General features: G+C 38.0%; 2 protein-coding genes across 18 annotated transcripts in view; one reads left to right on the forward strand and one right to left on the reverse strand.

Moving 5' to 3' along the window:
• Positions 1 to 2033, reverse strand: part of LRRFIP1 (LRR binding FLII interacting protein 1) — a 244359-nt gene extending 242326 nt beyond the window's left edge. For 7 of the 16 annotated variants that reach the window (XM_053698841.1, XM_053698834.1, XM_053698830.1 and 4 more), the window contains exon 1: positions 1385 to 2028. In XM_053698841.1, the coding sequence (XP_053554816.1) occupies positions 1385 to 1474 (90 nt within the window). In that variant the 5' untranslated portion in view covers positions 1475 to 2028. Of the gene's footprint in view, positions 1 to 1384 lie in introns of all 16 variants that reach the window. The other 9 variants (XM_053698833.1, XM_053698835.1, XM_053698827.1 and 6 more) reach the window with 6 other exon arrangements.
• RAB17 (RAB17, member RAS oncogene family) overlaps positions 1 to 18727 on the forward strand; it is a 269538-nt gene that overhangs the window by 58495 nt on the left and 192316 nt on the right. The window lies entirely within an intron of this gene.

An 18727-nucleotide genomic window follows, 5' to 3' on the forward strand; every position in this document is an offset into this window, starting at 1 on the left:
GCCCACCTGAAACCCAGACACATTATTCAAAATGACTGGACTGTGACTCTCCAGCATAGTTGGATGCTGGTACTTTGTTACATACAGCCCTGCTTAGCTTAACGTTTGTGTCCTTCAAAGTTTACATTTAGTAATACAGGCTGAGTGAGCAGCGTAGGTTTTTTTAATTTTGTAGTACTACTTGCTTTATTTTTCTAAGAATTTAACACCCCCCCCCCGACCCCTGGTGACATTGCCGGTAATACACTTTAGGGGAATCATATGGGTATGACTAGGAAGTACAGACAGGTAGGATTTTTGGCCTGGATCTTGCTTTTCTTCATGCAGGATAGTATTTTGGCTATAATCTTCCTGCATTATGGTATAGAGTAGCCTCTTAAACAGCTTTAGCAGGTATGTGTTTCTTTTTTACTTTCATTCAATGTTGTATTTATGCCTTATCAGTATTTGGCTCTGTTCCTTAATTAGACACATAAAACACATATTACTCTGCAGATATTAAATTGTGAAATTGATAATTATGAAAGTGATAATTATGCTTGATGTTTGGCATTATTTAGCATCTGAGATTTAGATTAATGATTTATTTGCCATGACAACATAATGGTGCCTTTTTCACTAGGGGGTGGTGTTATGGTCTATTTAAACTGTGTGATTCACTTGTTTGACTGAGGAAGGGTAGAGTATCCACGAAACATTATACACATAAAAGCTACTACTTTAAAAGTACCGGTAATTGCCACGCCCCCTTGACCACGCTCCTGACCACACCCCCACTGGCACCACACCAGGTGGTCCCAGTTTCACCTCTAAAAATTATGGTAAGCCTAGTTTTAAGTGATTTAGCATATGAGTATTTATGTCTCTTTAATCTCATGGTCCAAATAAGTTTGGTAATATATGGCAGCTGGGGATCTCAGTGAGAGAACAGGACAAAGGTTTTTTAGTTTTATAGAAGAGGGCTTCGTTTACTGCCTGAAGCATCAACACTTTTTTTTTTTTTTTTATAAGCTCCTAAATGCACAAGGAGCTCTTTAGTAAAGTGCACAGTGCAGACACACTATTGTCTCACACTTACACGATCTTCATTAAAATCTAACAACACTCATGTTACAAAACAGAAAAGGAGTTAATTAGGGGTATGACAGCAACGCCAGGTGACATGACAGCTGTGACATGGCTTCCAAAACCTGTGACACATGACGAGCCTGGTGGCTCATTTTCTTGTTTAAAGCATATGGTCAGCCGCATTATTTATGAACAAAGGGTTAATTCTACAGACGCTGCCAAAGTCATCACAGGGGCAGTTGACAGGACCTAGGGACAGCTGCTGTGCTACGCTCCCCTCACCCACATTAAACAAGTTCCCTGTTGTATCACTCACCTCACGAGCTATCTGGTTCAGGGCATGGTCTTCCGCAGACCTTCTATCCCGGTTGGGATGTCGCTTCCTTCCTGGGCCCTGGGTGCCCATTTTCACTAGGGGCTCGGAAGATCAGTGCAAATCCTCAGAGAGCGAGAGCTTCAGATAAACCAACAGGATAAGGCAGATAGTCCTGGAGGTGACCCGTGTTGTGCGTCTCTAGGGATGTGCTGCTTTCACCTAGTCAGGGTTCTGAAATGATGAGTCTGCTGTGTGTGTTCCTATCTCTATGTGTCTGCTGCGTGTTCCTATCTCTATGGTGTCTGTTGTGATATTATAATTCTATGTGTGTGTGTGTGTTTTCTACGCAGTCTCCGTTCCTTACTACAAGGTCTCCTTGTGTTTGTATTGCTGTGGACAGTGGTTACACTCTATGTGCTGCCTCTCATTTATTGTGTGCAGATTGCAGCGGTGATGTGCGTCTCTGTGTATCTGAGGTGGTTGCAGTCTCAGGCCCCTTTGTTCCAGCCCAGTCCCAATGACATCGTGCCCCTAGTGTGGCAAAGAAAAGATACTGACTAGCAGGTCCTGGTCACATCACTCGCGGTCCCCTCTGCGACTGTCAATCAAAGGCAGCCTAAAGAGTGCCAAAGGAAACTGCTCACATGTTCTTCCTCTCTGCAGAGACCATCCCTCCTCTGCCTCCTTTATCCTTCCTCCTCCTACAATCTCTCATCCCTCCTCTCTCTCATCTCTCTATTTCTTCCTATCATTATCATCATCATCTCCCTTCTAAACTCTGGGTAGCTGACATCATAAGAGTGGGGTCAGACTGCGAAAGGTTGTTTATGAGCGTATAACAATTAAAAAGATTATTTAAATTCTTACAGATTTTACATGTATTGTCAAAGAAATACCTTGAGAACAATCAAATATTATTTGCTGTCACTAGACTAGCATCTACTGCTAAGAAATTCTAGGAGCTTTACTACTAATACAATTAATCTAAAAAACAAATATAAATCTACTGTGGGTTTGAGGACATTCTTGGTAATGCTACTTGGATTTGTGTATTTACATTAAAGGAATAGAAGGGTCAAAATTGAAATGTGTGTGAGTGCATTTCAGTTTTAAATAGAATCATTTTTAAATTATACTTCCATTAGCAAAAATGCTTCTTGTTATTACTTTTTTTCCAGTGGCATATGTACATATGCTGCGAGTGCCCCTTGCACCAGTGTTCAAACCCCACACTCTTTCAGAGAGTCAGCAGTGGCTTGAATTACACAAAGTAAAGGGACAGTCTACTTGAAAATGTCTATTGTTTAAAAAAAATAGATAATCCCTTTAGTATCCACTCCCTATTTTGCATAGCCAACACTGTTATTTTAATACATATTTTACCTCTGTGGTTACCTTGTATCTAAGTCTCTGCAGACTTTCCCCTTGTCTCAGTGCTTTTTGCAAACTTAGATTTAAGCTAATTAGTGTTGGTTCCTGCATAACTCAACGGGAGTGAGCACTGTACAATGCAATCTATAATGCACATGTGAACTAGCACTGTCTGGCTGTTAAAAGCTAATAACATGTACTGAGATTAGAGACGGCCTGCAGAGGCTTAGAAACAGGCAGAGATTTAGAGGTTATAAAGTATATGAACAATGAGGGTTGTGCAAAGCTGGGGTATGTGTACTAAAAGCATTATCTATCTTTTTAAACAATACAAAAATCAAGTAGACTGTCCCTTTATGTCTTTACAGATGCAATACACAGCACTACAAGGTCACTGAGCAGGCATGGTGTTTGAAAACTGGCGCATGGGCCCTCAGCATATGTGTGAATGTTGCTAAAAAACTTTATTATAAGAATGTTTGCTAATGAAAGTATATTGTAAAAATGTTTGTATATAAAATTGAAATACACCCATTCACATTGAAATTTTGATTTTTCTACCCCTTTAAGATTTACTGTATGCTTTTTTATTGAAATAGGAACTATTACAGACACATTCATAGTGACACATTACCTTTCTCTCAATCTGTAATTAGGATTCCTTTTTTTTTTTTTCTTCAATAATTTTTATTAGTTTTTACATTATATACAGCAACATCATATGTCTAATTTACTATTATTATCAATTTTCTTCGTTCTCTTGCTATCATTATTTGAAAAAGAAGACATCTAAGCTTTTTTTTTTGTTTCAGTACTCTGGACAGCACTTTTTTATTGGTGGATGAATTTATCCACCAATCAGCAAGGACAACCCAGGTTGTTCACCAAAAATGGGCCGGCATTTAAACTTACATTCTTGCATTTCAAATAAAGATACCAAGAGAATGAAGACAATTTGATAATAGGAGTAAATTAGAAAGTTGCTTAAAATGTCATGCTCAATCTGAATCACGAAAGAAAATTTTTGGGTACAGTGTCCCTTTAACATTTCAGCAATACAAGAAAAAAATAATTTAACCAACAAAATAAATTTCTCATCCTGTATCCTATTCTTACACACATAATCAACTTACAAAATCAAGTATGAATACTACCATACTAAGGAGCAACATCAGATAAACAGAAAAGGAGAAGAAGGGAGAAAAAAAAAAAAAAAGGGAATTAAATTCTCTCTCTCCCCCCCCCCACGTCTCCCCCCCACCGTTACTCCGGCACTCCCACCCCGCCGTCCCCATTAGGTCGCTCCAACCAGCTATGTGGAAATACATTTAATAACGTCAACTCCGCAAAACTCACTGTTGATAGGAAGGGGGAAAGGATCATCTTTTGCCGCGGTATAGGGTATGATAAAATAACCGGAGACCACTTCCACAGAAATTTCTGAATTTTTTTCTCAGCAGCGTCATAAAGGTGATATGATTCAAATACTAATTGGTCTTGTAAAGTTTTAAAGACCATAGCTAGACCAGGGGCACTCTTAGCTTTCCAATTTTTCAAGATACAATGTCTAACAGCTAATATGATTGTGTTTAAACTATTTATAGTATTACAATTAATCACATCATTTGATGAGAAAAGAAAAATAATATCTCTCCCAGCTAATGCTATTGTTACTTTGTATAATTTATTGAACCAAAAGATAATTTTCAACCACAATTGTCTAACCTTAGGACATGTCCAAAACATATGAAGTAAGTCTGCCTTGCCATGTGCACATCGCGGACATAGATTAACTGGAGTCGGATAAAATTTAGATATTTTTCACGGTGATAGATAGAAATTATTAATCAACTTCATATGAGATTCTTTCCAAGATATAGGTTTCTTTCATGTAATTAGCAAGAGTCCATGAGCTAGTGACGTATGGGATATACATTCCTACCAGGAGGGGCAAAGTTTCCCAAACCTTAAAATGCCTATAAATACACCCCTCACCACACCCACAATTCAGTTTTACAAACTTTGCCTCCTATGGAGGTGGTGAAGTAAGTTTGTGCTAGATTCTACGTTGATATGCGCTCCGCAGCAGGTTGGAGCCCGGTTTTCCTCTCAGCGTGCAGTGAATGTCAGAGGGATGTGAGGAGAGTATTGCCTATTTGAATGCAATGATCTCCTTCTATGGGGTCTATTTCATAGGTTCTCTGTTTCGGTCGTAGAGATTCATCTCTTACCTCCCTTTTCAGATCGACGATATATTCTTATATATATACCATTACCTCTGCTGATTTTCGTTTCAGTACTGGTTTGGCTTTCTACAACATGTAGATGAGTGTCCTGGGGTAAGTAAGTAAGCTTATTTTCTGTGACACTCTAAGCTATGGTTAGGCACTTTTTTATAAAGTTCTAAATATATGTATTCAAACATTTATTTGCCTTGACTCAGGATGTTCAACATTCCTTATTTTCAGACAGTCAGTTTCACACTTGGGATAATGCATTTGTTTCAATCATTTTTTCTTACCTTAAAAAATTTGACTTTTTTCCTGTGGGCTGTTAGGCTCGCGGGGGCTGAAAATGCTTCATTTTATTGCGTCATTCTTGGCGCGGACTTTTTTGGCGCAAAAATTTTTTTTTTCTGTTTCCGGCGTCATAAGTTGCGTCATTTTTTGACGTTTTTTTGCGTCAAAAGTGTCGGCGTTCCGGATGTAGCGTCATTTTTGGCGCCAAAAGCATTTAGGCGCCAAATAATGTGGGCGTCTTATTTGGCGCTAAAAAATTTGGGCGTCATTTTTGTCTCCACATTATTTAAGTCTCATTATTTATTGCTTCTGGTTGCTAGAAGCTTGTTCACTGGCATTTTTTTCCCATTCCTGAAACTGTCATTTAAGGAATTTGATCAATTTTGCTTTATATGTTGTTTTTTCTATTACAGAAGATACTTCAGGAAAATCGCTGCCCGGTGCTGGAGCTACCAAGCTAAGTGTATCTGCTATATATTTTTGGTATCTGTTTCTCCAGCTGTTGTTTGTATTGCATGTCATGACAAACTTATTAATGCAGATAAAATTTCCTTTAGTACTGTTACATTACCTGTTGCTGTTCCGTCAACATCTAATTTTCAGAGTGTTCCTGATAACATAAGAGATTTTATTTTTTAAATCCATTAAGAAGGCTATGTCTGTTATTTCTCCTTCTAGTATACATAAAAGTCTTTTAAAACTTCTCTTTTTTCAGATGAATTTTTAAATGAACATCATCATTCTGATACTGATAATGGTTCTTCTGGTTCAGAGGTTTCTGTCTCAGAGGTTGATGCTGATAAATCTTTGTATTTGTTCAAGATGGAATTTATTCGTTCTTTATTTAAAGAAGTATTAATTGCATTAGAAATAGAGGATTCTGGTCCTCTTGATACTAAATCTAAACGTTTAAATAAGGTTTTTAAATCTCCTGTAGTTATTCCAGAAGTGTTTAATCTCCCTGATGCTATTTCTGAAGTAATTTCCAGGGAATGGAATAATTTGGGTAATTCATTTACGCCTTCTAAACGTTTAAGCAATTATATCCTGTGCCATCTGACAGATTAGAGTTTTTTGGGACAAAATCCCTAAGGTTAATGGAGCTGTCTCTACTCCTGCTATATGTACTACTATTCCTACGGCAGATAGTACTTCATTTAAGGATCCTTTAGATAGGAAAATTGAATCCTTTCTAAGAAAAGCTTACTTATGTTCAGGTAATCTTCTTAGACCTGCTATATTTTTAGCGGATGTTGCTGCAGCTTCAACTTTTTGGTTAGAAGCTTTAGCGCAACAAGTAACAGATCATAATTTTATAGCATTATTATTATTCTATAACATGCTAATAATTTTATTTGTGATACCATCTTTTGATATCATTAGAGTTGATGTCAGGTATATGTCTCTAGCTATTTTAGCTAGAAAAGCTTTATGGCTTAAAACTTGGAATGCTGATATGTCTTCTAAGTCAACTTTGCTTTCCCTTTCTTTCCAGGGTAATAAATTATTCGGTTCTCAGTTGGATTCTATTATCTCAACTGTTACTGGAGGGAAGGGAACTTTTTTACCAAAGGATAAAAAATCTAAGGTAAATTTAGGTCTAATAATCGTTTTTCTATCCTTTCCTCACAACAAGGAACAAAAGCCTGATCCTTCATCCTCAGGAGCGGTATCAGTTTGGAAACCATTTCCAGTTTGGAATATATCCAAGCCTTATAGAAACCTAAAGCCAGTTCCTAAATACCCATGAAGGTGCGGCCCTCGTTCCAGCTCAGCTGGTATGGGGCAGATTACGTTTTCTTCAAAGAAATTTGGATCAATTCCATTCACAATCTCTGGTTTAAGAACATTGTTTCAGAAAGGTACAGAATTGGCTTCAAGTTAAGGCCTCCTGCAAAGAGATTTTTTTCTTTTCCGTGTCCCAGTAAACACAGCAAAGGCTCAGCATTTCTGAAATGTGTTTCAGATCTAGAGTTGGCTGGAGTAATTATGCCAGTTCCAGTTCTGGAACAGGGGCTGGGGTTTTATTCTATCTCTTCATTGTACCAAAGAAGGTCAATTCCTTCAGACCAGTTCCGGATCTATCAATATTGAATCGTTATGTAAGGATACCAACATTCAAGATGGTAACTGTAGGACTATCCTGCCTTTTGTTTAGCAAGGGCATTATATGTCTACAATAGATTTACAGGATGCATATCTGCATATTCCGATTCATCCAGATCACTTTTAGTTTCTGAGATTCTCTTTTTAGACAAGCATTACCAGTTTTGTGGCTCTACCGTTTGGCCTAGCATCAGCTCCAAGAATTTTTTCAAAGGTTCTCGGTGCCCTTCTGTCTGTAATCAGAGAACAGGGTTTTGGTTTTTCCTTATTTGGACGATATCTTGGTACTTGCTCAGTCTTTACATTTTCGCAGAATCTCATACGAATCGACTTGTGTTGTTTCTTCAAGATCATGGTTGGAGGATCAATTTACCAATCAGTTCATTGATTCCTCAGACAAGGGTAACCTTTTTAGGTTTCCAGATAGATTCAGTGTCTATGACTCTGTCCTTGTCAGACAAGAGAAGTTTAACATTGATATCAGCTTGTCAAAACCTTCAGTCACAATCATTCCCTTGGGTAGCCTTATGCATGGAAATTTTAGGTCTTAGGACTGCCGCATCGGATGCGATCTCCTTTGCTCGTTTTCACATGCGACCTCTTCAGCTCTGTATGCTGAACCAATGGTGCAGGGATTACACAAAGATATCTCAATTAATATCTTTAAACCGATTATACGACACTCTCTGACATGGTGGACAGATCACCATCGTTTAGTTCAGGGGGCTTCTTTGTTCTTCCGACCTGGACTATAATCTCAACAGATGCAAGTCTTACAGGTTGAGGAGCTGTGTGGGGGTCTCTGACGGCACAAGGGGTTTGGGAATCTCAGGAGGTGAGATTACCGATCAATATCTTGGAACTCCGTGCAATTTTCAGAGATCTTCAGTCTTGGCCTCTCCTGAAGAGAGAGTTGTTCATTTGTTTTCAGATAGACAATGTCACAACTGTGGCATACATCAATCATCAAGGAGGGACTCACAGTCCTCTGGCTATGAAAGAAGTATCTTGAATTTTGGTTTGGGCGGAATCCAGCTCCTGTCTAATCTCTGCGGTTCATATCCCAGGTATAGACAATTAGGAAGCGGATTATCTCAGTCGCCAAACGTTGCTTCCGGGCGAATGGTCTCTTCACCCAGAGGTATTTCTTCAGATTGTTCAAATGTGGGAACTCCAAGAAATAGATCTGATGGCTTCTCATCTAAACAAGAAACTTCCCTGGTATCTGTCCAGATCCCGGGATCCTCGGGCGGAGGCAGTGGATGCATTATCACTTCCTTACAAGTATCATCCTGCCTATATCTTTCCGCCTCTAGTTCTTCTTCCAGGAGTATTCTCCAAGATTCTAAGGAATGCTCGTTTGTCCTGCTGGTAGCTCCAGCATGGCCTCACAGGTTTTGGTATGCGGATCTTGTCCGGATGGCCTCTTGCCAGCTGTGGACTCTTCCGTTAAGACCAGACTTTCTGTCGCAAGGTTCTTTTTTCCATCAGGATCTCAAATCCTTAAATTTTAAGGTATGGAGTTTGAACGCTTGATTCTTGGTCAAAGAGGTTTCTCTGACTCTGTGATTGATACTATGTGACAGGCTCGTAAATCTGTATCTAGAGAGATATATTATAGAGTCTGGAAGACTTATATTTCTTAGTGTCTTTCTCATCTTTTTTCTTGGCATTCTTTTTGAATACCGAGAATTTTTCAGTTTCTTCAGGATGGTTTAGATAAAGGTTTGTCCGCAAGTTCCTTGAAAAGACAAATCTCTGCTCTTTCTGTTCTTTTTCTCAGAAGTATTGCTACTCTTCCTGATATTCATTGTTTTGTACAAGCTTTGGTTCGTATAAAACCTGTCATTAGGTCAATTTCTCCTCCTTGGAGTTTGAATTTGGTTCTGGGGGCTCTTCAAGCTCCTCCTTTTGAACCCATGCATTCTTTGGTCTTTATATTACTTTCTTGGAAAGTTTTGTTTCTTTTGGCCATCTCTTCTGCCAGAAGAGTCTCTGAATTATCTGCTCTTTCTTGTGAGTCTCCTTTTCTGATTTTGCATCAGGATAGGGCGGTGCTGCAAACTTCTTTTGAATTTTTTTCCTAAGGTTGTGAATTCTAACAACATTAGTAGAGAAATTGTGGTTCCTTCATTATGTCCTAATCCTATGAATTCTAAGGAGAAATCATTGCATTCTTTGGATACTGTTAGAGCTTTGTAATATTATGTTGAAGCTACTAAGTCTTTCCGAAAGACTTCTAGTCTATTTGTCATCTTTTCCGGTTCTAGAAAAGGCCAGAAAGCTTCTGCCATTTCTTTGGCATCTTGGTTGAAATCTTTATTTCATCATGCCTATGTCGAGTCGGGTAAAATTCCGCCTCGAAGGATTACAGCTCATTCTACTAGGTCAGTTTCTACTTCCTGGGCGTTTAGGAATGAAGCTTCGGTTGATCAGATTTGCAAAGCAGCAACTTGGTCCTCTTTGCATACTTTTACTAAATTCTACCATTTTGATGTGTTTTCTTCTTCTGAAGCAGTTTTTGGTAGAAAAGTACTTCAGGCAGTGGTTTCAGTTTGAATCTTCTGCTTATGTTTTTCATTAAACTTTATTCTGGGTGTGGATTATTTTCAGCAGGAATTGGCTGTCTTTATTTTATCCCTCCCTCTCTAGTGACTCTTGCGTGGAAAGATCCACATCTTGGGTAGTCATTATCCCATACGTCACTAGCTCATGGACTCTTGCTAATTACATGAAAGAAAACATAATTTATGTAAGAACTTACCTGATAAATTCATTTTTTTCATATTAGCAAGAGTCCATGAGTCCCGCCCTTTTTTGTGGTGGTTATGATTTTTTTGTATAAAGCACAATTATTCCAATTCCTTATTTTATATGCTTTCGCACTTTTTTCTTATCACCCCACTTCTTGGCTATTCGTTAAACTGAATTGTGGGTGTGGTGAGGGGTGTATTTATAGGCATTTTAAGGTTTGGGAAACTTTGCCCCTCCTGGTAGGAATGTATATCCCATACGTCACTAGCTCATGGACTCTTGCTAATATGAAAGAAATGAATTTATCAGGTAAGTTCTTACATAAATTATGTTATTTTACATTTACCCATGGCCTTTAAAACTCTGATTAAATGAGTCATGCTCTACTGAAGGAGATATAAAGACCCATGCCTTACATAGCTTATCCACAATAAGCTGACTCTGTTTACTCAACAAAATGTCATACATCAGGGAAATCAACGCATCTCCTGCAGTAAATTTTTGTACACATAACTTAATATCTGCCCAGATCATTGTGGGCATAATACGCCACTTCTGTCCTACAACAAAGTGCCGGATTTGAAAATAAGCAAATAAATCAGCCCTATTAATCCCAAATTTGCTAAAAATATCATCTGCTGATACCATTTGACAACCTTCATCCAGAACTTGTTTTACATAAAGTAAACCTTTTCCCGCCCAATCGCTGAATGTTTTTTGATATAACCCCGGTAAAAAACTCGGATTACCTACAATAGGTAAAAACTCAGAAAAAGAGAAATCCAAACCTAAAAAGGTACAAAATTTATGCCAGGAGGATACAATATTTTTAATCGAAATGAGGCAACTTCTGTACTGGGGAGTGTATAATAGCTTTTAAAGAGAATGGCGCAATTAAAAAAGTGTCTATTTCTTCAGATGATACTATGCTGGATCCTGCAATCCAATCTATCTCTATTTTAACCAAGGCAGCTAAATTATAAAATTTTATATTAGGCAGCGCTAATCCCGCTGCGCCTACCTTTTGCATTAGTCTTTCCAAACCAATTCGAGACTTTTTATTATTCCAAATAAATTTGGAAAAGACGGCATTAATTAGTTTCACATCCTTATTTAAAATAAATAACGGAAGATTCTGCAATGGATACAGCAAACGCGGAAAAATAATAACTTTAATTAGATTGACACGCGCTGTAAAAGAGAGTGGAAATACTGCCCACACCTGTAAATCTGCAATAATTTTCTGAAATAGTGGCTCATAATTAGGTTTATACCAGTGACTAGGATTTCTATGCAAAACCAGACCCAGATATTTAATAGCGTCAACTTGTTTAAATGGACTGTTGGGTACTATAGTCTGAATGTTGTTTAGACCCATTAATTCACTCTTTTCTAAGTTTATCCTATACCCAGAAAAGGAGCTCAAAATTTTCAACGTATGCAGAATCAGCGGGATAGGGTACCAATCAAAACTCCCGATAAAACTTTTCTAAACTGTATTGCTAGCGGCTCCAAAGCAATATTAAAAAGTAACGGGGATAAAGGACATCCCTGTCTGGTTCCTCTTTGGAGTATTATTTTAGGGGATAAAGTCCCATTGATCAAAATGAAAGAAATAGGATTATGATATATTTTACATATAAATTGTACAAATTCGCCTTTAAACCCAAACTGATCTAATGCTCGAAATAGGTATTCCCATACAATCGAGTCAAAGGCTTTAACCGCATCCAGAGACAGAATAGCAGCATCCTGCCACAATGGCGTCTGTTTACTCTTATCCACATTCCACGCATAGTCCAAAAAGTTAACCAATTTACGAATATTTTTAGAAGGGTTTCTACCTGCCATAAATCCAGTTTGATCTGGATGGATAATTTTGTGTAAAAAGATAGATAACCTGGATGCAATAATCGACATTAAAATTTTATAATCTATATTTAAGACTGAAATTTGCCTATATGAGGCCGGATCCTCCGCGTTTTTATCCTTCTTTAAGATGAGTGAGATATTAGCTGCTGAAAAATAATCTGAGATAGAGCTCTGAGAACAAAAGTAAGAATTAAAAAGGTTTTCTAATATTAGAGGTAACTCTTTGTTTAGGCATCTATAAAACTCTGCAGGGAATCCATCCGGACCTGCTGCTTTATTTAGCTTTAAGTTATCTATTGCTTTGCTAATTTCTACTGAAGTAATTGGAGCGTAATCAACCGAGATTTTAGGTACCTCTATCATATTCCAAAAGAGATCTTGCTTCACATTATCTATTTCAATTCGGGTATATAACTGTTGATAGTAAGTGTGAAAGATTTCTACGATTCCTTTAGTCTCAGTGACTCTACCTTTGTCTGAGTGAATAGATAGAATGAGATTTCTCTTTTTCCTCGCTTTAGACAATCTAGCCAGATATTTCGCGGAGCAACCATGTACTCCTCTAAAATACAAGTTAATTTTTGTCTCTTCTTCAACTAATTTTTGTTTTAGGAAGAGATCTCTTTCTTTTCTGTTCTTTCTGTATTTTCCCCAATTAGCCGCTGTCGGATATGAACAGTATATTCTATAGGAGTTCTTGACTTGGTTTGTAATTTGGATTTCTCGTGCTCTATTCTTTTTCTTCCCTATGCTCACATATGCTTGAATCTCTCCCCGGATAACAGCTTTAAAAGCTTCCCAGAGGGATAACGAGTTGCAACAAACTACCCCAGCAAAAACATGGCTACACAGATTTTCTACCCTTCTACACTCCGGTCATTCCGCCCAGGCAAAAGAAACCAATATTAAATTAATGATGCGGTGGTATCTAACACCAGCCAGAATCAAATATATATATTCACAAGCCTCAGGTTCATGCTGGAGGGGATGTCCGGAGGAAGGTCATTTATCCCATATTTGGTGGAGCTGCGATCATATTAAACCTTATTGGTCTGATATTTTCTCAAATATCAACAAAATATTAAATACCCAATTAACACCTAGCCCAGAAATTATAATGCTGAAACAACAGCCAGCAATCACATGTAAAATAAGACTACATTTATACCACATCTTGCTAAATGCAGCCAACCAGATAATACCAAGAAAATGGAAAACGGCAGTAGTGCCTACCACACTAGAATGGATAGAATTAGTCAACAGAAACTTGCTATTAGAAAGATTCTATTACCTCAAACTAGATCAGCTTTCATTACACCAGGAGATGATGTTTCTGTGGGAATCATTTAGGTATAGAAAATAAGTTATTCAAGCAAGCCCACGAGTAAACATGTAGTATTAATGAGGAAAACATTCTCAAACTTTTTTGACTGACCTATGCTCTTATTCTCTTCTTATTTCTTATCTTCTTTCTCTTTTCTTTCTCTTTTCCCTTTCTTTAATCTCAGTTTAATTTCTATAAGACAATTGATAAGATTTAGAATTCATACCAGAAATAGAAGGAATTAGATTTCTGGAGTCCTCCCTTAACCGACAGTTGGAAGGCTTTTATGCCACATACATCATCCTAGATTCCATGAGCCTACCACTACCACAGTGATACTGTGAAGAGAATTTTAAGCACGGGACAATCCAGAAAGACTTTAAGTAATATGTTTTGCATCATATTGTAACATTTACCTACTCTTGTGTAGGAACTTTGTAATGTTTATCTTTTTTGTCTTATTGTTAAAGTTTTATGATAAACTTAAATAAAAATAATATATATATATATATATAAAAAAAAAAGCTTCCCAGAAGACCTCTGGTTTATGAAAGCAACATAGATTCTCATTATAATAGCGCTGCCACACTATTTTTAAAAAGTTAACAAATTTAGGGTTAGTGTATAAATGACGGGGGAAAACAAATCTAGGAATTTCACCCCTTTCTTTATTACCTGAAAGGAAAGATAATGAGACTATAGCGTGATCTGATACACAGATCTCTCCCATTGTACTTTCTAGATCCTGCATTAGCAGTATTTCAGAAATTAAAAAAAAATCTATTCTAGAAAAAGTGCGGTGTGCTTTCGATTCGCATGAGAATGCCACTATATCCGGATTTTTAAACCTCCAGACATCAACCAACTTCAGCTTTGAACAAAATTGTCTTAAATATTTAGCGTATCTAATATAAGTCATTCTATTTTTTTTTTAAAGTCTATCTAACTCTGGGCTAAGAGTTACATTAAAATCCCCTCCTAAAATTATATTCTCTGTAACAAACGGAAATAACTTCAGCTTCATCTTTTCCCAGAAGCCAACCGAAAACTTGTTTGGGGCATATACATTACATATGACTAATTTCCAGTTTTTCACTTGTATCTGAAGAAGGATAAACCTAGCTGCCGGGTCAAATTCAACATTAATTATTTTATAATCTAATTCTTTGTGCAAAAGTATAGCAACCCCGCATTTTCTAGCTGCCCCTGAGGTACAGAGAACATCCCCCACCCACTTTATCTTTAACTTGGCTGCTTCTTGTTCATTAAGATGGGTCTCCTGCAAGAGTACCACATCAGGTTTATACCCGGCTAAAGTTTTGATTACTAATTTACGTTTAGCGGGGGAGGTTATCCCCCCTACGTTCCAAGATATAACTTTAATTCCTTCTCTCATCCACCATTAAAATCAATACAACACATCCCAGGGGAGGGCCGGAGGGGAGGGCAAATCACATGGGTAGGGAAAAGCACCAGGCGGGAAACGGAGAGAGGGAAGGAGAGAGAGAAAAAAAAGAAAAAAAAAGGGGGAGGGGGAAAAAACAAAACACATAAAATACAGTATAACAACTTCACTGTTTCCATCAACATATAATCCCTATTAGAAAAAAAAAGCTCCATATAGGACAATCTTTCCCTTATATGAAATCTGCAACTTTTACCCTGTCTCTATAAATTTTTTAACATCTGCCACCTCATCAAAAGAATATTTAGTACCTTTGTCCTCAACAATAATACAAGCTGGATATACCAGGCAAGCTTTTACCCCTTTATTTATCAATTGCGAGCAATATGGGGCCATTAGTTTTCTTTTGGAGGAAGTCTCATATGAAAAGTCCTGGAACAACAGAATTCGATTCTTTCCAAAAATAGGGGGATCATTTTTTTTAAATAATTTCAGTATTTGAATTTTGTCTTGAAATTTTAACAATTTGAAAATACAAATTCTGTTCCTCGTGACTCCATCTGAGAGAGATTTCTTTGGGCCCAACCTATGTGCTCGTTCTATCACCAGGGGTAACAACTTAGGGGACATCCCTAATGTTTGTGGTAATGTAGTTGAGGTAAATTTCAATAGATACTCATACTCTGGTGTTTCTGGGAGGTCCACTATCCTAATATTGTTACGCCTGGGACGATCCTCAAGATCTTCCAGGCGTAACTGCATACTTTTAATTTTAGCTTCCTGTTTCTGAATTAAGTCTCCATGAATATGAGATATGTCTTCTACCTCAGAGATTCTAGTCTCGGCCTCAGTTAATCTGTTCAAAAACTGCCTAACTTCAGAAGATAATGTAACTAACTCAGCAGAGATAGTCCCTAACTCTTTCTTAATTGCTTCGAATTGTGGAGAAAATACCTCTGTTAGCTGTGAGATCAGTGTTTGTGAATCAGAAGACATTTTATTAGTTTCTATTGAGCTATCCAAACTGGTATCTGTCATATTACTTTTTTTATCTTTTACAGGCATTTTGGGTGAATTAGATTTCACCTGAGTGATAAATCTATCCATTAAGGATAGAACAATAAAAAAAAAAAATCAAGTGCACATTGAAGTGAAGACCCACAAATACAACAAAAACAAGAAATCAACTATAAAAAAAGTCTCAATACCCCCCTCCCACCCTTTTCCCCTTATATTATATTTAAATTTTTTTTAGTGTGAAACAGCTATAGTAGTGTTACTACAATAGTGTTAATAGTGCATAGTAGTGCATACAGGCCTGTAAATCTCTACTACCTTAACCAGTTAGTTTAGCTGTTCTTATATTTCTATGGGCTTGTCTCCTTCCAGATAACATACAAAGGGCTCTCCAGCTCCCTTGAATCTCAGTTTAATTTCTGCTTTATATGTGCTTGTAAATCACTTTAATACAAACTTGCACACCCAGTTTTAGTTGCCTAAAACTAATTGTTAGCTCTCTATAACAGGGAGAATACAAAGAACAATGTATTGGCAATTAAATAATACACAAGTACCTATAACCACCTTTGCAACACATCACTGTATATATGCAAGCGATCAAGCCCACTATGCCAATCTCAATGTCTCCCTTTAAATGATCAAATTTAACAAAAATCTATTTTAACAGATCAGAGCAGAATTAAACATACTATCTATTCCCTCAAATTTCAGCTTACTCAGCGCGTACATAATAATACATTATCTTATTTCTTTATCCAAATATCATATCTGGCAAATTTCGTAAATTAATATGTTGTCCTCTGCTTCTGTGCAGCAAAAACAGTTCTGAAGTATGCTCTTTAATAATAACTTAAGCGTCTTCCATATGAGCATATACCTAATAAAGCAAAATGTTCACAAACGATACCCACACTGATGTGGCAGCACGGATTAATTCCAGGAATATCCCCTCTTCTTATTCTCTATCAGAAAACAGGAATAAGGTCACTAGATCTGTTTGATAGAAGAAGGCACAGCCGCCAATCCTCCGCCCAGTGACTACAGCAAACTGAAGGGGTACTCAGTTCCATTTAGCAAAAACAGGCACAGGGAGAATTAACTTACATATCCCGCTCAATTCTCCTCCAACTGTATCGGCTACGACCTGCAGGGCCGCTCCTCCGCCTGAATAACTCACACACTGCTCCGTTACTCTATGTGTGCTCCATGCAGACGAGGAGCGTGACGTCAAGTTCTTCACACACCTCCGCTTCCTATTGGTAGGTTGGGGAGGCTCAATCGCAGGGCAACTCTTGGATTGGTCAGCTCCCTTCTTCTGCTGTGACACCATTTTAATAGCTATCGAGAAGACCTACAGTGGCCCGGGATAATCCTTTGCACTAGCCGAGCCCTAGGAGGTGTAACCACCCCACAACAGGCACGGCTCTCCTTCCTTGACTTAAGCAAGGCCCTTGTCACAGTTCAGCTCCAGGCGCTCTGTAAAGCCTCGGCACTGCTGCTACAATTCCCAACCCTAGCGAACAACGCTGCTGCCAGCTGGGTCCTTAGATCATGTTCAATAAATATAGAGACAGGCTCAAAGTAACGATTTTAACCGCATTGTTTAGCCCTTTTTCTTTCTTTCAAGTTTTTATTCACAGGGTGAAGTTGCGGCTCGGAATAGAAGCCGTTAGCAAAGTCTTTTGAAGGTTTCCTGCCAGGGCCAGAATCTATTTGTCCAACTCCCTAGGGTGCTGTCGTACACCAGCAACGGGAGAGATGGCCACAGGAGAGCGTTGTACACAGCTGCTCACTCTCCATGCAACACGCCAGCCTCAGCGTGCGCTCCTGAACAGCTCCTCCCACCGGAAACCATCCGTGCACATTTTGTTCTCAGGTTTCCTACCACTACCCATAAATGCTATGGCCCAGATTACAAGTGGAGCGCTATAAAGCAATATATATAGCAATAAAATATCCTAGTGGTCACTGGGAAAGATAGTAGTACATCAATAAGATATCCAAAAATGTCACAGATACAGTCCCAGCAGCAGTGTTTACTAAAACCTTATCTTCAGACTGTATAAACAGATTGCTGGTATATTACAGCTATTCTGAGGCATATCTTCATCTGTAAACAGGGTGCAGATATTCATTAATTGCAGTATTAATGTTTTAAGCAGTGAATAGTTAATTGCAGCTATTTGTTGACATGTATTAATTGGTTAAAGATAACCAAGCTAGGTTACAAAAGTCCTGTAGCAGTCAGTGTCTCAGTTTATATGATGCACATATCCTGACAGCGATATAACTACAGCATACTTGGTTACTCAAGGGGTTATGTATTATCTATATATATAAAAGAAGTCCTGACTCCTGACTGACTGATCAACGCCCAGCTCAAACCGTTTAACCTAGGAACGTGAAATTTGGAAGTTACTTTGTTTTTATGACGTAGGAACCCACAAAGGAAGGATTTTTGGAAATTACGCCCCTAAGAGGGTGAAAAAGGGGGGTGATATTTTTTTTACAAGGAAACCTATATCTCAAAAACCGACAATGTTACATGTGAAAATTGGTATTTAGATTCTCCTTGAAAAATAAAGATTTCCTCAAAATCCACTTAAAGTGAATGTAAATTTTGATGCTAAAGTGCCCGGTTTTTAAAAATTCGATTAAAAAGCGGGGCACTTTAAGTCATCAAAATTTACATTTCACTCCTGTTGTGAACCTTTTAATCTTGACAGCTGCTCCAGCTTCCTCCACCCGTCGGAAAGCCTCTTCCTGGGTCTAAAATGAGGAATCCAGCTTCCTCCAATCACGGCGTTGAATCAGACACTTTTTCTTTGTTCTCTAGCTATCTTTATTTGAAAAAGAAGGCATCTATACGGGTTTTTTGGTTCAGTACTCAGGACAGCACATTTTTATTTGTGGATGAATTTATCCACCAATCAGCAAGAACAACCCAGGTTGTTCACCAAAAATGGGCCGAA

This window comes from Bombina bombina, chromosome 1 (genome assembly GCF_027579735.1).
Source record: "Bombina bombina isolate aBomBom1 chromosome 1, aBomBom1.pri, whole genome shotgun sequence".
In the NCBI taxonomy this organism is placed as follows: Eukaryota; Metazoa; Chordata; class Amphibia; order Anura; family Bombinatoridae; genus Bombina; species Bombina bombina.